General features: G+C 37.9%; 1 protein-coding gene across 3 annotated transcripts in view; it reads right to left on the bottom strand.

Annotated features, from left to right (window-relative positions):
* The window catches only part of ATM (ATM serine/threonine kinase), a 68,669-nt gene that overhangs the window by 19,540 nt on the left and 22,291 nt on the right, over positions 1-26,838 (bottom strand). For all 3 annotated transcript variants that reach the window (XM_064171073.1, XM_064171083.1, XM_064171092.1), the window contains 22 exons: positions 25,013-25,259; positions 24,282-24,397; positions 22,871-22,997; positions 22,392-22,591; positions 19,536-19,710; positions 18,443-18,607; positions 18,042-18,174; positions 17,174-17,269; positions 15,101-15,272; positions 14,558-14,699; positions 13,766-13,942; positions 12,757-12,931; positions 9,998-10,085; positions 9,486-9,638; positions 8,953-9,061; positions 7,633-7,721; positions 7,448-7,550; positions 6,385-6,533; positions 4,274-4,378; positions 3,700-3,819; positions 1,898-2,141; positions 109-276 (listed from right to left, as the gene is read on the bottom strand). In XM_064171073.1, the coding sequence (XP_064027143.1) occupies positions 109-276; positions 1,898-2,141; positions 3,700-3,819; positions 4,274-4,378; positions 6,385-6,533; positions 7,448-7,550; positions 7,633-7,721; positions 8,953-9,061; positions 9,486-9,638; positions 9,998-10,085; positions 12,757-12,931; positions 13,766-13,942; positions 14,558-14,699; positions 15,101-15,272; positions 17,174-17,269; positions 18,042-18,174; positions 18,443-18,607; positions 19,536-19,710; positions 22,392-22,591; positions 22,871-22,997; positions 24,282-24,397; positions 25,013-25,259 (3,253 nt within the window). The remainder of the gene's footprint in view (positions 1-108; positions 277-1,897; positions 2,142-3,699; positions 3,820-4,273; positions 4,379-6,384; positions 6,534-7,447; positions 7,551-7,632; positions 7,722-8,952; positions 9,062-9,485; positions 9,639-9,997; positions 10,086-12,756; positions 12,932-13,765; positions 13,943-14,557; positions 14,700-15,100; positions 15,273-17,173; positions 17,270-18,041; positions 18,175-18,442; positions 18,608-19,535; positions 19,711-22,391; positions 22,592-22,870; positions 22,998-24,281; positions 24,398-25,012; positions 25,260-26,838) is intronic.

Raw genomic sequence — 26,838 nt, 5'->3', positions numbered from 1 at the left:
ATACTGCAGACAGCTTTAAAAAAGTCTTCCAAGGGAAAAACTTCAGAAAATGGAAACAGGATTCCACATAATTCAGGTCCCTTAAGTTTATACATATGTCACACATACCTTAAACCAATCTGTATCTAATTTTTTAATCATCTTTTTAAGAATGTTCAGTGCAAGACTCTCTTCTTTCTTAGCCCAGAAAACCTGAGCTTCTTCCAGCTGCCATTCAGAAACTCCATATCCTTCTGGATTGTATTGCTTGATCTGAAACATAGCTCTTTCTGGAAGCTGAAATTGAAAAAAGCCAAAACATTATAGACAATTCATTAAGTGAAATACCTGTATATTACACCAAGGTTTGATTTTAAACTCCATCCTCATTTGCTCTACTTGTGCAGCACATTCTGCCTACCTAATGTTGGTCTTTATTTGCAGAGATTACGTTATTTTTCTCTACACTTCCAGAAAATCCTGATATGCAACAAAAAGAGACTATGGAATTAAAACTTCACAAACTCCCAAACAATGTGTCCATGTTTAGCATTTTAAATTACTTGGAGGTATAAAGTTACAGAAATTCTACAATCAGTAGGTATTGAAATACTGGACTTAATATTTTTTAGCTGAGTGACTGAGTCCTAAGAGACTGTAGAAAAATAATAACAATGGCACCACCATACACACAAACTCTTTTGTATGCCTACCTCTTCACTTGTATCACTAGTGAAGTGAAATCTTTATTAATTAGTAAACTGATATCACTGTGGCAGTATGAAGAGCAAACTATCTTTTTAACTGCATCAAAGACTGAGATGAAAGTGTATTTTTGCAACCAAATCAATCAAATGTTTAAATAATCAAGGTAAACAATTACAATATAAGAATGACTGTAAATTACAATATACATTTGGGTTATCATCCCATAGCTTAAAAGACTTTTAAGGTCCAGAAACAAACCCCAAAGCTTGCAGATGGCCTACAACACTGAAGAGGCTGGAACTACAATGTTTTCAGAAACACATTGACTCCATCTTTCAGAAATTTCTAAACATCTTAAAATATGGCACATTTGTTTTAATCTTCTGCAACTAAAACTCAAAGTGGAAAAAACAAACCTGCTGAGGCTCATACAGGACACCACTGTGGTGGCTGAGCAGGCATGGGCTTAAAAAATTCTAAAGAACTAATTTTCCCCAAACAATTCTGGAGGCACTGAGTAAACTTTGCATGTTCATGAAATAAAAGACAGTTGTTTTATTGATTGCATCATTATTCACTAAAAGACTTAGAGCCTTCCTGAAATCAAGGTTTAATATAGTTTCATATAAATGAAGTGTTAAACAATTTCTCCTGGTTATATATTTAACTGGAATTATTTTTTGCAGAGGTTTTTGGAGGATATTGTTGCTCTATAAATTCCTGTTCAGTTACTCCTCCAGATGAACTAGATAGCACAAGCCGAGGCTGACTCTGGACCTGAAATGCATTAGCAGCAGCAGAAACCATCAATGCTGCAAACCTCCTTAAATCATTCACAGTAAGGAATTTACCACACTGCAATGGTGCTTTTAAAATCTAAAACCTTGAAGACAACAATAAAAATACAGTTGCGATGGCTTTCCTTCTGTAGCTTTACTCTGGAACACTAAAACAGTATGATCCAAGTGACAGGTGAATGTACAAAACTGCACCAAAATCAAGTAGTAGGGCTACAAGAGTGTTTGTCACAAAAAAATTCATTCTTATGTTATCTTCCTCACAGACTGGCTTACAGTTCTGAACAAAATTCAGTAAGCATGCCCATAAACACAATTTTGGAAGAAGTTCTACATAGTTTCAGTCTTGATTGATACACAGAATAAACTGAGAATAGAGTTAATCCATCACTATCTTCCTTGGAATTTGTTACCTGTGTATTTTTAGCAGTTCTTGCTAATCTAGAGAGCTCCACTAGATGTTTGGTCAGGATGTCTTTAATACATTCTCTTTTGGTGTTTTCATTCTCCTTTTCAAGTAAGATCTCCAGAACTACAGTGCGAAGAGCCATGATAGGCTCCTGGAAACGGAAGTCACTGTCCTTGAGAAGCTGGGACTGACTCTGCCACTTCAAATAAATGTCATTCAGTTGCTGTGTAGTAATGGATCTGGAATTGCTATGAAAAACCAAACCAAACAGGGCCTGTTATTAATTCTTGAGAAATACAACTGAAACACAAGATGAGTAAAGAAAATAAACTACCAAGGCAGTTCACAATCTCTGCAGTTTAATACCAAGGAGGAGTTCATAAAACCCCACAATGATTAATATGCAGAATAAACTGGCAGGCTTCCAGTTTTAACAGACTTGAAGATCAAGAGATCAACATTAGTAAATGACTCCACTGTAAAAAATCTTTATTAAGCATCAAAATCTGTGTATAAAAGTGCAATGGGAAAACAAATCACACTGAAACGTTGGGCTACTTAAAAAATTAGAGACCAAGATTACTCTTTTATTATATAGGTTGTATATGGATTAATATAAGAATAAATTCCAAAATGTGATGTTGTAGCTGTGTAGGTTGTCATTATAGGCACTATATTCTTAGGTAATTAATCAGCTGCAAATAGCAATGGCTCACAAGGACCTGGATGTGCTAAAATGACTGTAGGATGACAATTAAACTGCCTAATTGGTATGGGTATAGCAAATGGGTATAGCAAAAAAAGCCAAAACCAATTTCAATAGCACTACAGAGGTAAATACCTTCTTATGATTAAAAAACAATGTTAGAATTAAAGAGGTCCATGAAAAAAAGTGACACAAACAGAAACAACTTTGAATGGCTCTATGGGTGCTATTGAAGAAACATAAAACAATTTTAAAAAGCAATCTTGAAGAGGATGGCTCAGTTACTTTAGTAAAGTAAACCAAAGGCTAGGAGATATGACTGCTACCTTGGAGTATACCAGGGAGCTTAAAAAGGTAAGGAAACAATTCCTTAAAATACAACATTGGCATAATATCAAATAATTAAAATTCAACCACAAATACATTCAGGATGGAAATAAAGACAACATACATTGGTCTTCATATAGTCAAGTTAAAATCCATACTTTTTTTAGGATGAAGTTTGGTATCTCCACAAATAAAAACTATTGTGGTGATTTCAGTTTTGTGCTAGTTTGAAGCAAGCTAGAATATTTGGCTGTGAAAGGAAAACAATGGTGATGTCTACTCCCCTCAAGAGTCTTGCTGAAGAAGAAATGAAAACATTAGATAACACTCTCACCATTTTTGTGGCACTCTGCCTTGAGCTTCTGACTGACCTGCATCTCCTAACCTCACCTTCCACTCACCTTTGCTTCTTAACCTCTTGGCTGAACCTCTATTCTTCCTTAGGACTGGGGTAAGATTGAGAGGGGCAGGGGGAAGGTGCAGGGGTGGTTGAGAGTCCCTCCTGGGGACTCAGGTTTCTGGGAGGGGAGTTGTGTTTCTGTATTACCTTTTAAGTTGTATATTTCTGTATATAACTGTAGATACTGTAAATATCTGCTTGTAATATTGTGCTAGCTGTAAATAAATAGCTTCATTTATATTCCCAGAGCCAGCTGAGACTAGTCCGGGTAACTTCCAAAGTGTGGGGGGCGGGCAACACCCAAACCATCATAAGTATATTAACAAAAATCCTGAAAACCAAGAAAGGACTATGAAATAAGCTTAAAAAATACCTGGAGAACAGTAAACCTATGTTTTCCAACTCTCCGATTAGCTGTAGTCTGCAAAGTGTTGGATATAATGAGTAAACAGACTCAAGACTGCCTTTGCACAACTCTTCTACTTCATTCACTCTATGGATTTAATAGAGAAATATAAAATATTATTTTAACATCCAAAAGTAATTTAAAATATCCATCATGGTGAATAGAAAGTAAGCAGCAAAATTGCTTGGTTCAGAATTATTCTGTATTACCATTGAAATCTGTCAGTGAATGAAAACACAGTGAGCACATATAAACTCCAACGGCTATGTGAGAGCTCAGCTAAAGAAGAGCAGTCAGCATTCAAATCCACTTAAGACTGCAGAGTAAGGGATGCAAGCTATGGGAAATACATCTTCATTTAGCACACAAACTGTATTTGCACAGAGGACAGAATCAAGTTTGAAAACTTAGAAAGGAATTTGCAGTCCAGTATTCTATGCATGATCTAAACCCATAAAACCTTGTAATGGTCTTCTGTACGTAACTTGCGACTACAAACACATGAACATCATCTCTCTCTAAGAGCAGAATATTTGCATACCTGGCACCTTTAAGGCTGTCATAGAACGCTGAGAATTCCTTATCTCTTAAAGACTGAAGAGCATCATACAGTGATTCATGGTATCCTGGTCTTCCTGTCTCATCTCTTACAAAAAAAAACAAAAAAAAAAGGAAATTACATTTCTGTGTCAAGTTAATTTTATCTTTATGAGAAAAAAATCTGTAGTACATTTTCTGCAGTTGGATGGATGACTGTTCTGCATGACAAAAATAATGCAACCCTTTAGTATTTTATCAATTCAAGGTGTTCTTTTAAAGGAAAACACAGTTAATTATCAATATGTTTGGATGAGAATATATTCAAGGTTGTGTCAAAAATGGCACAAAACCTACAGCACAATAAAAAATGTAATTACTACACATTTCTCACAGTATTATGCTGAAAGAAATATGTTAGGGTATGTATGCAACTTCACTTCAGAGTCAACAACAGTTTACAACAACAACTTGAGAGATATTTTTTAAAAGGAAGAGATTTGGAAGGCTGAAAACCTCCACAGTGTTCAAGTTAGTTCTCTCTTCCTTGTCCTTTCCTCTTTTCTTTCTATTTTCCTTTGACCCTCCTCTGTCCTGCCATCTCACTCTCCTTTCATCTTACAGGTTGTTCTCCTCTCTTTTAAAGCTGAATATTCAATTTGCCTAAGTGATTTATAAGCAAAGAGGTTTTATGCAGATCCCAACTCAGGGACAAAGAGACCCCACCTATATGAAGTTTGTTCTGACTGTAGCATGACAAACGCCCTTCAACAGGGTAAGAGTGTGAAGCCCTTTAGGTGCTTCTAAACAATGACCTTAAGACAGGGTAGAAGAGAATGAACACAGTATGCTCCCCATAGAAGGCTTTAGTTTGAAAGGGACATTTCAAGGTCACATATCCCAACTCCTCTGCAGTAAGCAGAGACATCTTCAACTAGATCAGGTTGCTCAGAGTCCCATTCAAGCCAATGGTGAATGTTTCCATCTCTATGAGCAACCCATTCCAGTGTTTCACCATCCCCATTGCAAAAGATACCTTCTTTGTATCTAAATCTACTCTCCTTAACTTTAAAATTGTGACACCGTGTTCTGTCCATCTTTCTGTAAAGTCTTATGAGAAAAATCCTCCATTCTCTTGACCACCAGGAGTTAAGTAGGAGTTACACAAGACTCCCACCACGCAATGTCTGCTTTTGTCAAAATGTAGTGAACCTACTCCATATTCCTCCTAAAATACATGATGATGTAGCTGCACTACAAAGGGACAGAGTTCACACTATACAGGCCTGGAACACAACCCCTGTGAGGAGAGGCTGAGGGAGCTGGGGTTGTTTAGCCTAGAGAAGAGGAGGCTCAGGGGGGACCTCATTGATGTCTACAACTACCCAGGCAACCAGCAATTGAACAAAGAGACAGAGTCTCAAGTTGTGCCAGGGGAGGTATAGCCTGGATATTAGGAGGAAGTTCTTCACAGAGAGAGTGATTTCCCATTGGAATGGGCTGCCCAGGGAGGTGGTGGAGTCACCATCCCTGGAAGTGTTCAAGAAAAGACTGAATGAGGCATTTAGTGCCATGGTCTAGTTGATTGGCTAGGGCTGGTGATAGGTTGGACTGGATGATCTTGGAAGTCTCTTCCAACCTGTTTGATTCTATGATCCTGGCCATTCATATGAAATGACTAGAGCCAGGCACCCAACATTACAAAAGGAAGAAGATTATTCCTAATGAGGGAGTAGCCATGAATCAACACTGGTGTTGGTAACCTCTTGTGGTTTAACCAAGTAGTATTTTCCCCATTTGCTTACAAATGAAACATTAAAATCTAACTATCCCTTACATGCGTTTCAGAGAGATCTACTGAGTCAAACATAGACAATTTCAGTTTATAGTTATGAACAAGCAAAAAGAAGAAGCCACCGCATGGTTTCCCAGGAAAGTGAAAAGTGACTTGTGTACAAAACAGGTCTAAGTGAAACAGACTGCTTTTCAATTCAACAGTTAAGACAAATTAGGTGACTTGCTTCACAGAACTTGTATTTTAACGTCGTGGTTTTGCTTGGAAGTGAAACCACTGTCTTTCACTTAAGGAAGGAGCATAAAAGTAAGTTGATTTACTTGACAGAAGAGATGTGGCCCCATTGCATATTCCTCCATGCTGCCTGGTAGCGCATTTCCTGTAGTTCCGCACACCACTCAGTGTTTTCATGTTCCAGTCCTTTTAAATACATGGAAAGAGTGTGGCAAAGGCCAAAATTCTGCAAAACCTGGAATCAACAAAATTACTGAAAGTTGATTTTCCTCCTTTAATAAACTTTTTTCAAAAGGTTTTGTTTTACATTTGGAAACAAAGGTTTTGTGGGTAAGGCGAACTGTGAGTACTTCTAAACTCAGCACTGCGCAGGACAAAAAACACTAATCACACTACTGATACCTGCAACCCCAGGAAAACTCCAGGACACCCCAGCAAAATGGCTTCATTACTACTGTGGCTGGCATTCTTGGAAATAAATTGCCACGTTATGTTTCAAATGAACTGTTTCCTCTTACTTCTTCATTCCATCACTCTTAGGTAGTAAGTCAAAACTGGTCTTAATGAAATCATTTTCTTGGTGAGGATTTGAAAAAGCTTTCTACAACTCCTAAACTTCTCTCTCTTCAAACACCATTCTGACTTTATAATTGTGACCACTTTTCCAGGTTATGCATGCAGCTATTATGAAGGAAAAACAAAATGGAATTTTAACAGTGACACTAAGTAATTTGGGATAAAAAAAGTACCACGGGAAAATGAAGTGAGAGGAAACATGGATACAGCTGTGCCATGTCATTAAAGATCAGCTGTAAACAATTTGAGGCTAAAAAGGCAATGTACTCTTAAGGAATCAAAATAAGACGTCAATGAGATGGCAAAAATAACATCACTTTTTCCATCCTATCATTTCAGGAGCTGGACAAATTCTGTATAAAATTAATTATATTTATTATTTAATATTTCATAAAATTCATTATCCAATATGATTACCAGTGAGAGACAAGAGGACTAAAGTCTTCATGGTTTCAGCATAAATACGGGATGCCTATGGCAGTAGGCTGGACTTTTAGTTCTATAGCAGTTTTGTACTCTCAGTATGATCATTGTTGATTTCTACATCTATATCCTATTATGAAATAAAATTACCTCTATTATTCCTGCCTGGCGAGTAGATGGAGAGAGGCTTGCCTCAAGATCATATGTTACAAGGGCTTTCTCCCAGACTGCTTCATGCTCATACGTCCTTATCCTGTTGTAAGTTAACAAGAAGTTTTCAGTTTAAGTCCATAACTAATAAAGAAATTACTTTCAAGTACATTAACAAACTGTACCTTGCTAATGGCTGTAACATTCTTCCACCACCACAGCCATATAGACTGTCAGGCTCTCCAATGCTTCTATATATGTCCATGAGAAGGTCCTAGGACATGTGATAGAAAACTAAGAATTACCTCTTTTTACAAGTCAAGTTGTGCTGGGGAAGGTATAGGCTGGATATTAGGAGGAAGTTCTTCACAGAGAGGGATTTCCCATTGGAATGGGCTGCCCAGGGAGGTGGTGGAGGCACCGTCCCTGGAGGTGTTCAAGACTGGATAAGGCACTTAATGTCATGGTCTAGTTGACTGGATAGGGCTAGGTTGGACTGGATGATCTTGAAGGTCTCTTCCAACCTGGTTGACTCTATGATTCCTTCCACATAACATGTTTGTTATCATTGCTTCTTTTTTCTTTATGCAGTACCTGAGACTGCCATCATCACAGGAAGAAAAGTACTGTAGTCTAGCAAAACTCCAGCAGAGAAGTTAGTACTACCTTATGTCTTGCTAAGTTATTAAAAAAAATGGTGCTGGGCCTTAGGTGAACTGGTTGAAATGTAAAAGGCAGTAGAACTCAATCAGCACCAGACATACCATCTAATCAATGTATTTTAAATACAGGCAAGCACAGTTCTGGAATAGTCCTAGAATCACCTGGGTTGGAAGAGACCTCCAGAGGTCATTTGGTCCGACTGCAGTGAGCAGAGACATCCTCAACTAGGATCAAAATGAACTATGGCAAGAATTAACTTAGACAGCATTACTGATCATACTACTTTGGTGTTGATTATTACAACATACTGCACCACTTGCAGATTTTTAATAGGAAAAAAATGACAAAAAGCCCTGAAAAATACATGTTTGTTACCCTGGAGGTCTTTAAGAAAAGACTGGATGAGTCACTTAGTGCCATGGTCTAGTTGATTGGATGGGGTTGGGGGATAGGTTGGACTGGATGATCTTGGAGGTCTCTTCCAACTTGGTTGATTCTATGATCACAGGATCACAGGATGTTAAGGGTTGGAAGGGACCTAAGGAGATCATTGAGTCCAACCCTCCTGCCAGAGCATCATGAGGTCAGTTCTTTTCAGCAGTAAAGTCTGCTATACTGAAGTTTAAAATTTGCCAGTTAATTAGTGTTTCAGATGAACAAATAACTTCTCTGGCAAGGCCACTGAGTTCACTTTGAGTTGAAGCAATCATGAGGAAAAATTTCAAGTAGTTTCTACAGTTCAACTACAAGTCTTCAGCTCAGATGAAACCTACTGATAATTGTAATTATGGGGTTTGTGTTCATTATGAGCTTTGTGTTCAGACTATGAAGTACACAGGTACCTGTAAACTTATGCCAGTGTCTTCTTTACTTTTTTCATTCAAAACAGTAATAGTTGTTCTTTGACTTTCTTCTTCAAATGTCAAACTCTTAGCTGCTTTAAAGGATGACCTATAAAGAGATATTTCAACCAGCAAAGTCAAATGGAATGCCATACAAAGAACTGAAACAACACTTAAATAGTAGAAGGTACAAAGTCCAAATGCAAGATCCAGCCTGTCGTATCTCCAGGTTATTCAAAATGCCTCTTCACCTGAATGATAAAGTGATCATCTCAACTGAGAATATCCCTATCAAGGGTTTTCAACATGGAGGTGGTTTTTCAGAAGAAATCTAGCAAACACACAGCCAGCAAACCAATAAGGTCAGGATAACCTCAAGAATTGATTAAAATATTCTCCTGGTCAATACACACACATAAGCAATTTTTAAAAGGTCTGCTTAACTTTTCATGAAACAAAACACAACTGAGGCACACAAAACATGATCCACTGTACCCAAAACGTCAAGAAACTGAACTCCTCAAGTCTTGTACCTTTCTTGTTTGTCTCTATTTATCTTGTCTGCGTAGATTTCTGCGTAGAGCAAAGCTGTGAAGTGAGCAGCACAAGACTGTGCTGCTATAGCAACCTCAAGATAATTCAGATCTAGCCAGAAGCTGTCATCAAAAACTGTACCTGAAACAGATCTGATTAAATAAAGACTTTTATGTTGCTGTATTGGTAACAGACCTTCTCTCTAACATTAAACAAAACAAATCCAACCTAACTATAAAACCTTCCAAAAGTTATCTTTATCTTAGCCCTCCCAAAATCCCTATCACAGAGAGTTTACCAGATAAGAAAGTTTTCAAAAACTCCTATGACATAATTAGAACATTTTTAGTCCAGCCATATCACTTCTGCAACAACTGAGGGTCACTGCTATGTCTGCATCCTTTCAACTCACATGTTCTTAACAGCATCCCTCTTCCTTAATCTAGAGTATCAACAGATCTTGAAGAGTCATAAGTGAATTAAAGCAACATTTTTGAAAGCTGTAACTCACCTCTTTTGTCTTCTCAAGTAATCAACAACAGCAAGCATGGACCGTCGCGATACTTTATCCAAGCTTCTAAAATTATGGGTTTCTTGCTCTGGGATATGTATTTCAGAAGAAAGAATATAATGAACTTTTATCATAACACATTCATTTACAAAACAAAAGGTGCATTTTGTACTCAAGAAAATAACTCAAAACCTCCTTCCATTACATGTCTAAAATTAAATTAGTATTTTGCAACAAAACTCATTGCCCCTCCTTACATGACATTAGTGACATTACAGTGGTTTATACCACACTTTTCTTTATCAAATTATCTTTGCATTGGTAATTTGTGGATTCTCTTTTTTCTTATGGAATTCAGAGATGATCTAACATCATTGCACAAAGCTCCATAAGAGAAATCTGTTATGCATTGAATCATATAAACTTATTCTCAAGCCAAAAAATACTTATTGGTAGTTTTATTGTGGACTTTTATTGTGGACTTTATAAAGTGTGTATGCTTATACAAAAACCACTACTTTCCATGCAGATCTGTACTTTAAAAGAATTTCTACTTCTATGCCTTGCTTCTAGATTGAAAAACAAATTTTAAAAAAATCAGATGGCTACAAGTTGTGTTCTGGTCATTTGGTTAATAGTTTTAACATTTTTCTGGATATTTTTAATTGATAAATTACAAGATGCAAGAAATAGTAAAAGCACAAGCAAAGCCACTACAGTAAGATGCAGAACTAGAAGCTCCCCCTAAAGAGAGTAAATGCCAGATAAAAATAAAGAAGTATCTGGGCTTTTCTTGTATTCCAATACATAGAAATGAATAACCCTTACTTTCCACTGCTATCAAAGACCTTATAGAAAGAACACCAACTCCATTTATAGTCTTCTTCCACATACTAAGCTTTCAAAGACATCTGACTTGCAGATCCTAACACAGCATGACATTTTGCTCTCCATATCCATCCCCAAGTGCTGCACTACATACGAATGGAGACAAAGCACCTCACTTTGGAGACCTCACCTCACCCTCAGTGGCCAGGGTTCACTCTGTTGGCAAAATCAACCCCCTAAAGAGATTGCTACTTTCTCTTTCACAATGGAAAGATTGGTAATTGAAAATTTCTGAATGAATGACATTTGGGTACCAGAAGGTATTAAAGAGTCAGGGGAAGACAAAGACACTGGCCAAGGAAACTGGAAGAGAAAAGGTATTCCTCAGGATTACTTGAGCAACAGACCAAATGACTCTAAAAGCAACCAGAGGCTGTCACCACAGTGTTCGTACTTGCTTGCTAACAAGAAGCTTACAGGCAGAAACAAACTTGGTGTCTGCTTTTTCATGACGTCAGATAAAACCTCTAAAGAGAAATAACTGAGCATGTATTTTGAAAGATTAATTCAGCAAAAAAAAAAACCCATCTCTTCTGCATATTAATAGATTGAACTGAGATATGAATCGGGCCAGACTGTCATGTGCTAACTCCAAAGGAGTCTTCATTTTTACTTTTCTGTGTTTGGCTCTTACCAAGCAGTTGGCAATTTACCATTACTTTTGGTTTCTCAGACAGAGCAGTGATTGGCATAACTTTCACAGTACTCACACTCCACATTTCCAGGCTTAAGTCAATTCCTGGAACTTTCAGGTCAAAAATCAACCATCAGGAAGACTCTTGTTCAGAATTACTCAATTCTCTCACATCTACCTGCTTTCCCACAGTTTGAATTCTGATAGATTTTGAAGAAATTTATATAGATTTCCCAGGAACCATTTTCTCCTTATTTTAATACGGTAAGAACTTCCCCTTGAAGAAACTGGTAGTCACTAGAAGTTTAATTTTTTTTTTGGAAGTCTGCTGATGTTCTATGATCACAAATGTGAAATTAACATCTCTTTGCTCTGTTGGTTAGTGCACCTCCAGCTTATCTGTAAATAATGACAGGCAATAAGGGATTTGCTACTTCATGGTTGGGGTTTTTTTTTCAGTACTAGAACAATTTTTCATCTAAAGAACTCATTTAAAGCTTTCACATGTCCTTTATTTTGCTTTTATTGCCTCAGTAAGATTCCTTGCACGGAATCACATTTGAAGAGGCCTCTATCATTTGCTTATTGGTGTTACTGAACTAACTGCAAGCTTACAATACTGGGAAACATATTGGGCTACTCTGTGCGTCTAAGCATAAATGTGTGCAGTACTTTCCCTGGCTGCTTATGGGAAGGAAATAGAAAATAGTTAATCCTTTTCTGTCTTACAAAGTGGGACAATAATAAAACATATGAACTGTGGATTTGACTTAAGAAATGTGAGAGAACACTGCTCTAGCCTTTCTGGTCAGGATAGTCAGGAGTCTATAAAAAAGCAAACCTTAAAATACACCCAGTCTCATGAGGCTTATTTACACCACTCAGTAGATCGCTCGTTTGAGTATGAGAGGAGTTGAACTGCCAATTAGTCATTTTTACTGATAGCCCAAAACTCAGTCTTACAGTATACAACACTGAATCACAACTAAATTCAGCAAGTCATAAACAGTATCCATTTGTGAATAAAAAGAAGCTATACAGAAGAAACCACTTAGGCACTGCCAATGAACGGCTCTAACATTACTGGTATCTCCCTTAATAAAGATCAAACAGTTGGAGAGAAGCTTCTAAAATTCTGCCTCCCTGAAAGCGTCCATCATATGTTTGATGTCAGAAGATAATTTTTTTCACAACTGCAATCCCTCTTTCAGCAGAAACAAAAATGTTATGACATTACCTGGATCAGAATTTGGAGGTGTAGTAGATCTACTGGATGAGGCAAATCTGCAACAGACTGTAAAAAACTTCTGGATATGAACTGACAAAATATTTCTCCAAGATTCATTTGAGTCATGAAGAAGGATATCGTGAATCAGGTATGGAAGCAAAGTTTGACACAAGTCTGTTTTCACCTAGAAGACAATGAACAGCAGGAGCTGCTGAGATAAACAATCAGAAGCCTTTCTTTCTCACGTTGAGAAAGAATATGCAATATGAAGAATGTGAACTACTCAATAGGGCTATGCTGACTTTCAGTTAAAGCAGTCAGATAAAGTTCACTTCTGCTCAGAACTATCAAAACTTGTATTTTGAGTGTGTATTTTATGGGCATCTGCCGGTGCTGGAACGTGTCCAGAGAAGGGCAACAAAGCTGGTGAAGGGCCTGGAACAGAAACCCTACGAGGAGAGGCTGAGGGAGCTGGGGTTGTTTAACCTGGAGAAGAGGAGGCTCGGGGTGACCTCATTGCTGTCTACAACCACCTGATGGGACATTGTAGCCAGGTGCGGGGGTGGCCTTTTCTCCCAGGCAACCAGCAATAGAACAAGGGGACACAGTCTCAAGTTGTGCCGGGGTAGGTATAGGCTGGATGTTAGGAGGAAGTTCTTGCCAGAGAGAGTGATTTGCCATTGGAATGGGCTGCCCAGGGAGGTGGTGGAAGCACCGTCCCTTGAGGTCTTCAAGAAAAGACTGGATGAGGCATTCGGTGCCATGGTCTAGTTGACTGGATAGGGTTGGGTGCTAGGTTGGACTGGATGATCTTGGAGGTCTCTTCTAACCTGGTTGATTCTATGATCTGAATTAATTATGTAATTAAGTAAGAAAAAGTAGTAACTATTACTTGATTAGAAATTTCATTAAGAAAATGTAGTAAGGTAATAGCAGAAATTAGTATTTGTTATCAAGATGAGTCATCATATCTATTTTGTGCATCACAGCACACACACATAGAGATAATTCAAGTCACCTCACACAGCGGCTTCATTAACTGGAGAACTTCATTTTGCACACCTCCACTGTTCAGTACTGAACCAGTCAGGTGCTTGATCCAGGTCTCATGACTTTCTCCCAGAGGAATCCACAGGTTTGTGTCATCCAAAGTTTCTGAAGAAGCCTCCGTATTATTAGAAGGCAAAACAAAACACTAGAAAAACAAAAGTACACATTGCAAATATAAACAAATTCAATGGCATTTAAAAACCCATACAAGAATCTGCACAGACCAGAATGCATGAACTGTGCTTTAACTCACTCACAATACTTTTTTTTTTCACATAAATGTGAAGTTTTCAAAGGAAATATGAAAGTAGCAAAATTATAACACTAACAAGGGTATTAAATTTAGGTCACAAATGAGAAGTTTCCAAATTAAGCAGTTATCTGGTTTATGGTTAATTATGCACCTTTCTTCCTGACCTATTTTCCACTGATTTTTTACAGCAAATGACATTGGAATCCTGAGAAAGAATGCATTAGATAAAAGAGCAAGTAACAGAAAATTGTCTGACTAATAATGAAAGCACACAGCTTTCTAGTATCAAATTGTAACTTCCTATGTGAAGAAGATACAAATGCCAGAAGAGAAACAGAGGTACAAAAGTAACCAAAGTAATCACATTTGCAATCAGACAGATGAAAAGTCCAAATTTTACATTCACCAAGGCCTATCTCAAAAATATTTTTGAATTTACTTTCTTATCAATAGCCATTTTTTTTCTACCCCATATGCAATATAAATAAGGTATAACAGAAGAAGTACCTTTTTCCTGGACACTCTGAAAGGCTGTAGATAGATTAACATGGGATCAGCTTTATTTTTATAAACTTCCCAAAATTCACTCCCAGACTTGGTGGCTAATATGTTTTTCACACAGGAAACAGCAGCAGCTCTAACATCAATGCTAAAAAAACAACGTACATATTATAAATCTCTTTAGGTATTTCATTTTCAAATTCACCTGTATAAACATACAGGACAAGCAATTCCATAATATAATCATGTGTATCAAACCAGGAAATTCTGGACTAGGATATGCCATTGTATATTCTATTATAAACAAAGCCTCAGTATCTGCTCTACAGCACTGCTATCCTCTGGAGCACACACATGACTCTGGCTTGGATCCAACTGGAGAATTTCTAGGAAACATCTAAGCTTGATTGTGAGGCTTCAAGCACACTGATGGATATTAACCAGTGTGAGTAATATTTTCAGTGTGTTACTCTGAGGTGATTTGAAAAATTTACAACTTAATGGCTGTTATTAACCTTTGGATTAAATAAATTAAATAAATATACTCACCAATTATCTGTTAAAGCAATATTTATTTGAGTTAGCATTATGAAGACCCACTGAAGTTTTCTATCTTGAAGTAAGTCCACTGCTTTAGAATCCAGTGTATTTTCTGCATGTTGAAGAGCTATGGTGGAGAAATCCATGGGACCAATTTCTCCCAAGCAACTTCCAACAGCTTCTGCAAATGCAGGTAATTTACTAGTTTAATGCATGCTAAAACAAAGTCCCACTCCTATCAAGGGGTGAAAAGCAGCAAATAAGTAAGTATTTAAGCAACTTCATGATTAAAATTATATGCATAAAACTTTCACAGCTGTGCTAGTTTGAATCAGGCTAGAATGTTTTGGTGCATCTTTCTCTCTAACCTCCCTCCATTTTTGGGACTAGTCCACTTTGCTTCCTAACCCCCTGGCCAAACCTCTATTCTTCCTTGCGACTGGGGTAAGGTTGAGAGGGGTAGGGAGAAGGTGAAGGGGTGGTTGAGAGCCCCTCCTGGGGACTCAGGTTTCTGGGAGGGTAGTTGTGTTTCTGTATTACCTTTTACCTTGTATATTTCTGTATATAACTGTATGTACTGTAAGTATCTGCTTGTATATTGTGCCAGTTGTAAATATAAGCTTCATTCATATTTCCACAGCTGGTTGAGTCTAGTCTGGGTGATTTCTGAAGTGTGGGGGGGTGGGGAACACCCAAACCATCACAGCAGCTTAAGACTCATAAATAATACAGTTATGCTTTCTAACTCAGTTTTCTAGGAGTGCTTATGGCTCTGGATTTTACAGTTTAAATCAGATACAGATTTTCTTTTCTCAAGTTAGAAAGAGGTAAGTGCAAAATATCAGAACTACAACCACTAAGACACATCCATTTACTTTTCCACAGGACATCATAAATGTAAATAGTAGTCTAAAAACACAAACAGCAATCTGTAAACTCAGTAAGAATTAACCTACATTTTATATAAAACGCTGCACTGATACATTAACTTGCTTACCAGATAAAGTATTTTATAGAAGCTATATACCAGAAAACACTAAAAACAACCCCCCAAAAAAATAACAAAAATTACCATGACTGCAGTTCAACAAAAAAGATGTTAATGTTCATCAGAAAGATATCAAAATCTTTCCTTTGTACTCAGCATGTGTTTTGAAAATATTTCAATCTTTAATAACATAGTTTTAACCATTAGAGCAAATAAAGAACAAACTGAAGAAACACAAGTGATTTTTTTTAACTGAATTTAACTAATCACCTAAGGAAACACCATGCAGAATTACTGGTTATTAGTCTTTTAGATAAAAAAAATACATCAAGGCAAATGTTCTCATTATTTATGTTTCTGTCTAGCTTCAGTAAACAATCTTCATAGAGATACTCAGGGAAGAGGGTTTTGAATTCTAGCTTCGGTTCTTTCAATCAAACATTAATCAGATGCTCAACCAGCAAATGACTCTTTATTGAATCATAGAATCAACCAGGTTGGAAGAAACCTCCAAGATTATCCAGTCCAACCTAGCACCCAGTGCAATCCAGTCAAATAGACCATGGCACTAAGTGCCTCATCCAGTCTTTTCTTGAACACCTCCAGGGATGGCGACTCCACCACCTCCCTGGGCAGCCCATTCCAATGGCAAATCACTCTCTCTGGCAAGAACTTCCTCCTAACATCCAGCCTATACTTCTCCCAGCACAACTTGAGACTGTGTCCCCTTGTTCTATTGCTGGTTGCCTGGGAGAAGAGACCAACCCCCACCTGGCTACAGCCTCCCTTCAGGTAGTTGTAGACAGCAATAAGGTCACCCCTGAGCCTCCTCTTCTCCAGGCTAAACAACCCCAGCTCCCTCAGCCTCTTCTCATAGGGTTTGAGTATAGAAGAGAGCAGGGTCTAAACTGAAGACAATTTAAGTTACAAATAAAAGCTGTAAAATACAATGACTGAAGACAGATGCACCATTCCTGATGGCAACCTCTAGCAGCAAATGCAAAATAGCAGTGGGAAGTAATGTTGAGAACAGCCAGTTTCAATCTGGAGTTTTTCATGACAGCCCTAAGGTGCCTGTGGACTAACTAACTTACCTAACACTGCTTTTTCACCCGTGTGGTTAACTGCCATCTTGGACAGCTGCAGTAAGCTCACCACCAACTTCACTACTACAGAATCTTCTGGGTTTTCTATCATTCAGAAAGAGAAAGAAACGACAAATATCATTGCACATTTGTAATGTGAACATACTGAAACAAACTCCTGCTTTAGCATCCTTTAACTACAAATGTCTGTATGACTGATGTTGAAGCAAGTTAGTATTAAACAGTGCAATAGAAAAAATAATTCATTTTTCTCAATTATGGCATGAAAAAAGTTCTACGCATTTGACTATGAGAAAGAATCTCCAGAACTAAAATACACAAATGCTCTTATTTTCAGTATTCTGATGTAGAAATCATAATTATATACATGAAATATTAGCATAGCTTAGTGTAAGAATGCTGTTTGAAACAGTGAAGTCATATTATGTAATTCCACTGACACAACCTAAGCTAATAGCATCACTGTGTTCCAAATCTGAACCCAAAGAATACCTCAAAATAAGGCTTTCTACCAGGGGTTCCACAGAATTCGACCAGCCTTTAGTTGCCTCAGTAACTTTGACAAATTATAAACTCTCAATACAGGAATTTACTTATGTATTTGTTGCCTGCCTAAGGTTTGGGTTTTTTTAGCAAACATTCCAGACAAAATATTTTTGCTGTTTCCAGGAACAAGGTCTTGGGATAAAAATATGACAATTTGCCAAAAAAGGTAAAAGAAGTATTTTCTTTTTAAAAAATTCTGCTGCCCTGTTGATTGGAGCAGAAACAAACAATGAAATGTGACTGAAGTGCAGTCACTACACACCTAAAACCAGACACAGGGGAAATAAAATACACAATCAGATATCAGTACCCTGGAAATTCTTCAGGAGATCCTTCATCTGATCTTTATATTGTTCCAGTTGTTTGCGTAAATAATACAGACCTTCAAGTCGTGTCAAAGGCAGTGAATCACAAACATCAACTGAGAGAAAGTGATTAATTTCCTGCAAAACAACATTTTTCATTAAGCACAGAGAGCATACAAAGAAGGCTTGAAGAAAAGCATTTCTCAGCAGTCCACAGTGCATATATTAATAGATGCAAAAAAAACAATGGAGCTCTACAAATATCTCAGTGTCTGAAACTGGCAATAAAAAGAATCCACATATCCAGTTTAAATCTTTCTCAACATAGCTACAGCTATAAAAAGGTTTTGCAAGTTTGCATTACAAAACCCACTATGCCTTGAGATACATTTTAAAATGTAGTTACCTCCAAAAGAGAGTACAGTCCCTTGCTGTATTTTATTTTCTGTTGAGCTGCTCGCAAATCTTTAAAGGCAGGATATTCAGGGAAAGGATCCAGGCATTTGATTGCTTGGTACAGATTTTCATTGTCCTTGTTATCTATCACCAGATACTTCAACAAGCTTAGGACCTGAACATCAAAGGTAAATGAAAAACAAATGAATAAAACAGAGAATCATTTTTGAGATTTATTTCTTATTCAGGTTATGAAGTCTGTATTTTTCCAAGATCAGTCTTCTCTTTAACACCTCCAGGTATGATGACTCCATCTCTCTGTGCAGCCCATTCCAGTGGCAAATCACTCTCTCTGCCAACAACTTCCTCCTAACATCCAGCCTATACCTCCCCGGGCACAACTTGAGGCTGTGTCCCCTTGTTCTGTTGCTGGTTGCCTGGGAGAAGAGACCAACTCCCACCTGGCTACAACCTCCGTTCAGGTAGGTGTAGCCAGCAATGAGCCTCCTGTTCTCCAGGCTAAACAAGCCCAGCTCATGTTTCTTGTGAAATCATCCACCGAATTTTGCTTGGCTACTTGATGTGCTTGGTAACAATTATCTTGCCACCACGAGTCTAGCGATGCCTGTGTTCTCTCTATCTTTTTCTTACTGGTACCATAGATTTGGTGTCTCTAAGCAGCAAAAGTTAACAACTTTTCTGAAATTTATCCTGAAGATGTGGCTGAAAAAAGCACAAATTCAACGCAGGTGTAAAAGACATTACAACAGCACTAAGCTCTTTAAGAAATCAATTTTTAAAAGACTATGTAAAGAAAGAAGTAGAAAATATGTGATCCAGTCAATTCTGACAGAAATACATCTCAGTAGCTGTTCAAAGCTGTAGGAGTTAATTACAGAACAGAGTGTCAAAACAGAAGTACTGAAAGTAAAGATATGTTTATAAAAAAAGTTGTGTCACATTCTAAATATTTTTTTAAATTATAAGGCTAGAAAGCATTGAAATACAGAATTAGAATTGAACTTAGCTAAAGGTAAAGCTTCAGTGACAGTGAATATGAACTGAAAAGCTAAGATAAGGAATAATCAGCAACTCAAAATTACCTGTTCCTGAATCTCAGGCTGGTCCACGGCAAGAGGTATTAGGGTTCCTACAATAACATGAAGGTGGCTTTCTAGAGCATCCTTGCAACATGTAACTGCTGTGTGGCAAACATGATGAAGAAGATCACAACAGAGTGAGAAGCTGCGCATGGATATTTCTCTGATAACCACAGGTCTGTCATAGGAAACAAAGAAGTGAGATTAAAGAAACACAAAACATCACTGTCTCAAGTATTAATCTAATACACAACAGGGAATAATAAGGAGAAAGGGGAAATATAAGTAAGGGTAAAAAATCAAACCAAATATTTGACATTATTATTTGCCAGAGCTATGTTGACAGAACTAAGGTTCATATAACTTGCTCCCTCCTCTCTCTCAGATGACCATTGTGATGGTTTGGGTGTTCCCCGCCCCCTCCCCCCCCCCACTTTAGAAATCACCCAGACTAGACTCAGACAGCTCTGGAAATATGAATGAAGCTTATATTTACAGCTAGCACAAGCAGATATTTACAGTACATACAGTTATATACAGAAATATACAAGGCAAAAAGTAATACAGAAACACAACTCCCCTCCCAGAAAACTCAGTCACCAGGAGGGGCTCTGAACCGCCCCTACACCTTCCCCCTGCCCCTCTCAACCTTACCCCAGTCCCAAGGAAGAATAGAGGTTTGGCCAGAGGATTAAGAAGCAAAGTGGGTTAGCCCCAAAAATGGAGGGTAAGGTTAGAGATGCAGCTCAGCCAGGAGCCCAAGTAAGAGTGGTGCCAAGTGTGTTATCCATGTTTTGACTTATGTTTTTATACAACTCAACAAGCCTATGAGCAAAGCAGACATCACCATTGTTTTCTTTCCACAGCCTGTAATCTAGTTCTTCTCACCAAAACATTCTAGCCTGCTTCAAACTAGCACAACCATCAGTTAAAAACAAGAATTAGGTTACCAACGGCACCTGGCGATCATCTAATCCAGCTCCCTGCCGGAAGCAGCGTTGGCTTCAAAGTCAGATGAGATGCTCAGGGTTTTGTTGAGCTGAATTCCGACACATTCCTTGGATGGACAATCTGCTACAGTATTGAATTTCTCTTTGCAACAGTCTTTGCTCTTGTGTCCATCTAAAGCTTCTCATATTGCAACTTGGCAGGTGCTACCTTCTGTCCTTTGACTGTGCACTTCTGTGAAAAATTGGGCTTTACCTTCTCTACAAGCTATCTTTTCTCCCAGAAACTGGAGAACAAAAATGGGATTAACTCCAATTATCCTCTTGGGAGTCTTTCCACACAACTCATCCCAGTTTGTCATTATCTCTCATGTCCTGGCTGGAGTGGCTCCACACTCTACACAGCAGTCTCACTGCAGCTTTGTAAGATTCAAAGCGGAATTACTTCCTTCAGCTTCTTGACTGTTCTGCTGGCACAGTTCAGTACAGAGTAGGCTCTCAGTGATTAAAGGCACGCTGCTGCCTCATCCAGCTTGTCCTCTAAGACTCCTGAATCCTCTTCTGCAAAGCTGCTGTCTAGTCAATCACTTCCCAAGCCTGCACTCATGCATAGGGTTATTCTACCCCAGGTGAAACACTTACAAACATACCTATTGTGCCACTCCTACAAGTGGATGAGGTCCTTCTGACTGGCAGCCTTGTCCTCTATTAAGTGCCCTTGCCTCAGTTCAGTATTTGTCACAGTAAACTGTCTCATAATAATAACATTTACCATCAGGGTTAAAATACCCTAAAATCCACACCTCTCTTCAGCATTTGAGACTAGGAAATGGTTCCAACAAGCAAAGCAATCACCTTGCACTTGAAACTCAATGACACTTAGGTAAATAACTGTCCTGGAAAACCAAAGCTAAGCCTCAAGTAAGAAAATCTCTCCTCAGTCACTATGAAAGCTAAGAATCTCTATTTCAGTTTTAAGATGATGAAGTACCAGTTTTCTCGATCTGAAGATCAGCTAAGAAAGTATGTACCAGATTCTAAGTCACTGTGTTAGCTACCTATTGGTAAGAATATAAGTGTCAATATTCTTTATCACCTTGTGGTGAGTTAGGAACTTTCCCTCCACCCCCCACTATTGAAATTTACCAGTCTAGCTCAGACAGCTTAGAAGCAAGATGAAGTTATATTTACAGCAAAGCAAAATTTACAAGCACAAAATATTTACAATTATATAAAAATTAGAAATAATATAGAAATTCCAAACTCCCTCCTAGAAGAAGGAAACTGCACAGAAGGGCCTCAAAGCTATCCTCTCTACCCTCTCTTTCTCCCTTTACTTCCCCAGACAGGCAAAGTAAAACAACTACCAAAGCCTACCTTGTTATTTGTTAGTGGAGAGATTAGAGAGGAGTGAGGAAGAAGTGAACAGAAGCAGCTTCACAGAACAGAGTGGGACAAATTGCTTACATTTTGGCTTTTTACCCCCCTCAGCAAACCAGTGAATGATACAGAATTCATCCTTATTTTCTTTTTACAACCACTGATCTAATTTCTCCTATTAAAGTATTTCAATTAGCCTCAAACCAGCACACAACTGAATATCACACTTTATAAGATGTGTGCTTACTTTGTGCTTAACTCCACAATTTCATTTTTTTCCTAGTTCAAGTTCCCAAACATCCTTTCTATCATCAAAATCTCCCAAAGCTTGTTTCTACAATTTGATAGCCTATTCTAAATACATATTCAGCAGTACAGTGAACAGTGAAATACAAGAATAATGTAAGTCATTTCACATTTTAGTAAGAGATTTAAATTTAGAAAAACAATTTAATATTTCTTTCAGCAAATTTCATTTTTTTCTACAGAAGAGTGAGGAGAGGAAGAACAAAATACAATTGCTGTTATTTACCTGCTATTGATGTGGTGAATCAGAGTGTAAATTACATCTCGGAGGACAAAAGCCCATGCTCCTCCTAACCCATCTTTTATCTCCTTAAGTAATAGACTAACAAATAAGTGATAAATTATAAGGACTCTGTGTTTCTTGTAAATGTTGTTTGTATCTGATGCGTGCTTACACAGGGCTAGGAGAATTTTCTGGAATGAATCCTGAAAATGAATAAACTATGAGTAAAACAAACCACATAATTTGTAATGCAAACACACAAAACCTTCATATCAAGAAAAAAAATAAGTGATAGGATATATATTATTTTTAGAGGACAAGACAAAAAGGCTTTATTAATTTTACTGCTTTGAACAAACAAAAGACTCAGAGGAAAAAACAGTTCTCCAAGTAGAAGTGTAAGCCATATACCTCCTAATTTTCTTATTCACAAAAGCAACTTTGTATTCTATAAAAAGAGAAAATTATTGTTTCATACTTACAGGGTTTTTAGAAAGAACTGCAACAAGACCTTTTGATTTGCTTTTATGACAATTGCTAATATAGTCCAAGGTTGCCTTAATCACGTAAGATGGAAAATGAGGAGGATTAGGAGCAGGATCCAGTTCCCTAAATAAATGTAAGAAGACATATTTTAATTATTCCAAAATCAAACCCCATATATTTAGTAAGTTTCACTGCAAAAACATTTAACTCCTTGGAATTCTTTTCCTCTTTGAATAATTAAGAAGCACCAACCTCATCCAGTAGAGTGACATATATCTTATTTTTAGCTGCCTGTTGTCTCTCTACAGTAGCTAAGTTGTATTTTCTTAACACTCTTTTATATTTTTTTGTTTTAATTCACACATCTGTCTCATCTAAGGTACTCTGTTGGAAAAATCTAACTGCAAGTCATGGATAAAGCTTATGCATTTAGGAATTATGGGAGCGATTTGGTTGAAGAAAAAAACTAATCATTAATCTTCTCATTATAAACAAAAAAAAAAGGTAGTCTGCTTTTCTGAGGCCTCAAAAAGAAATGAAATGCATCATGATATTAACAAAAGAGTGAAGTCAAAGTTTCACCACCATTACAACTTCTTCAGAAAGAAAATCTTGGTATATAAGCAGATGACAGTTTGTTAATAAACCAGATGAAATTAATTTCTTTTATAAAGTTCTGAAATCTTCAGCCATTTAATTTTTGGTAGATCTTTATGTAAATGCTTTGGTTTCTCTCAATTTTATGTCTCGAAGAAAAATACCATCTTCAGTAACATCCGAAACTGTAGTGGTTTGCCAAATAATTCATATCTAAACACAAAAATCTGTAAAATTGTTTCTAGATATAACTATGCAAATAGTGATATTTCAGGAGAACAAAAAAGACTGAAAAGCTCATAACAATAAATACCTTTATGGCATTAATGTACTTCAATTAATTGGGAATTCATTTATTTGGCATCACTTAAGCAACCTCCATACCAAAGGCAAGATCTGCCACTCCAAGAACTGTTAAGAAACAGCTCATTTCACTTCCCAGTGATTTCCAAGTATTTTAAAACCTTTAATGAATTACTTTAGACATTTAAAACCATACCAAAATTTCAGAGGGCAATCCATCCAAATCTGAATTCATTTAAACTGGCATTGCCATAGTCAAGTTCACCAAGGCATAACATTTCTTTGCCCATCCCTTCATTCCTTCTTTGCATGACTTGAAGAGGTTCCCTTACTGATACTGGGGAATAACTAGGTGAGGAAGCAGGTCTATGATACATCATCAGCAATGACAAAAAAATCCCTTAATTCTTAACTTTCAGTTCACTTCCTCTTATGCCTGAGTGGCACCTTCTAACATACACTGTCATACAACCACACTCAGCTTTTAGACAATCTACGAACAGGTACCTTCTATATTTACTTAGATGAGCCCCTCCTGCTGTGGTATCAGGTGGTTCATGCAAGGTCATCAACAACTCAACCACAATCTCTGGTAAGTTGTTATGAGATAAATTGTCAATTTGCTAGAAGAATAAAAACAGTGGTTTAGTAAGATAAAAAGTATTTTATCTAAAATAATTTAACATTTCTTCTTGTAAAAAATATATTTTTTCCTTTCTAGACTGTCTATTTGTTTAACTATAAATGACATACAATTCATTTGGCAATTAAGTCTTATCTATGGCAGTCACAGGAAGAACAATAAAAGAGTTAGATTTTATTACTAAATCTGAACAGAGTCTGCCTCTTGAGAAGATGGCTCCTCATAAAGCATTAGCATTTTAAGAGGAAAACATAGCTTACTTAAACATGTCTGATGTGGAACATGTTGTATAATGAAAGTCCACAAAGTGGTGTTGTTTTTGGGTTTTTTTCCTAAGAAAAAAATATACTTTGAGTCAACTCTCAAAATATCACAGTATCACCAAGGTTGGAAGAGACCTCATAGATCATCAAGTCCAACCCTAATATGCAGTATTTCTACTGAATGGGATAAAAACCTGACTAGTTTGGCTTTATTAAAATAATAACTTTGTAACTATAAATTATAACTAATTACATTTTTACAGAATGTATAAAAGTTTCTTTCTGGTCAGTTAGACACCACAGAACTCAACACGCACATTTAAAAGAGATACCTGTTTTCCTAAGCAGTTTTCATCCTTAAGCATCTCATAGACTTTAGAAGCTGTCTCTCTCTGCTCTGCTACTTCATGCTTTCCATGGCTTTGACTGGCAAAATATGGGAGGATATTCACCAGTATCTTTGGAAAACACTCTGCTAGAACTTGTCTCCAGTCTTGTTCGATTTTGTTGGCAAGCAATTTCACATCTTCAAATTGACTTCTAATCACCAGGTGTGGAACCAAGACTTTATAACAAGACCTACATGTAATAAATACATTTTCAGAAGTTTCTTCAACTGGATTTTCAAAAATAAATCTCAAGCACAATACAGCAAATACCATTCCTCTACTGTATTCTAAAGCTTGTCATTATTGTTTAGTTGCTACTATACAAAAGTTATCTTCCCAGCATAATATAAAAAGATACTTGAAATACATTTTAAAAGCCCTCAGTACAGTCGCAGAACAGTTTACATTGGAAAGGACCTTCAAGATCCTCTGGTTCCACTCTCTTGCCATAGGCAGGGACACAATCCACTAGATCAGGTTGCTCAAAGTCATAGAATCGTAGAATGACAGAATCAAGCAGGTTGGAAGAGACCTCCAAGATCAGCCAGTCCAACCTAGCACCCAGCGCAATCCAGTCAACTAGACCATGGCACCAAGTGTCTCATCCAGTCTTTTCTTGAACACCTCCAGGGATGGTGCCTCCACCACCTCCCTGGGCAGCCCGTTCCAATGGCAAATCACTCTCTCTGTGAAGAACTTCCTCCTAACATCCAGCCTATACCTCCCCTGGCACAACTTGAGACTGTGTCCCCTTGTTCTATTGCTGGTTGCCTGGGAGAAGAGGCCAACCCCCACCTGGCTACAATGCCCCTTCAGGTAGTTGTAGACAGCAATGAGGTCACCCCTGAGCCTCCTCTTCTCCAGGCTAAACAATCCCAGCTCCCTCAGCCTCTCCTCAGAGGGTTTGTGTTCCAGGCCCCCCACCAGCTTTGTTGCCCTTCTCCGGACACGTTCCAGCACCTCAGCATCTCTCTTGAATTGAGGAGCCCAGAACTGGACACAGTACTCAAGGTGTGGCCTGAACAGTGTTGAGTACAGGGGAAGAATAACCTCCCTTGTCCTACTGGCCACACTGTTCCTGACACAGGCCACGATGCCATTGGCTCTCTTGGCCACCTGGCACACTGCTGCCTCATCTTCAGCTTACTCTCTACCAGTACCGCCAGGTCCCTTTCTTCTTGGCTGCTCTCCAGCCACTCAGTCCCCAGCCTGTAATGCTGCTTGGGGTTGTTGTGGCCAAAGTGCAGAACCCTGCACTTGGCCTTGTTAAATCTCATTCCATTGGCCTCTGCCCACCCATCCAGCCTGTCCAGGTCCCTCTGCAGGGCTCTCCTACCTTCCAACAGATCAACAACTGCTCCTAGCTTGGTGTCATCTGCAAACTTACTGATGCTGGACTCAATTCCCTTGTCCAGATCATCAATAAAGATATTGAACAGGACTGTCTCATCCAGCCTGGCCTTGAACACTTTCAGGGACAACTTTTCTAGGCAACCTGTTTCAGTGCCTCACCACCCCCACAGCATAGACTTTTTCCCTCATTCCTAATCTAAATACACCTTTCTTCTGTTTGAAACCATTGCCCTTTGTCCTATCACTACACTCTTTCAAAAAAAAAAAAAAAAAGAGTTCATTCTTCCCTCTCTTTCCTGCAGGCTCCCTTTAAGTTCCCTTGAAATTCACTATAAGGCCTCCTCAGAGCCTTCTCCAGCCTGAACAACCCCAAGTTTCTCAGCCTGTCCTTACAGGGAAGGTGGTCCAGTGGTCTG

This window comes from Pogoniulus pusillus, chromosome 3, assembly GCF_015220805.1.
Source record: "Pogoniulus pusillus isolate bPogPus1 chromosome 3, bPogPus1.pri, whole genome shotgun sequence".
Lineage (NCBI taxonomy): Eukaryota > Metazoa > Chordata > Aves > Piciformes > Lybiidae > Pogoniulus > Pogoniulus pusillus.
The sequence above is the reverse complement of the archived record's forward strand: the minus strand, read 5'-3'. Positions and strand labels throughout refer to the sequence as shown.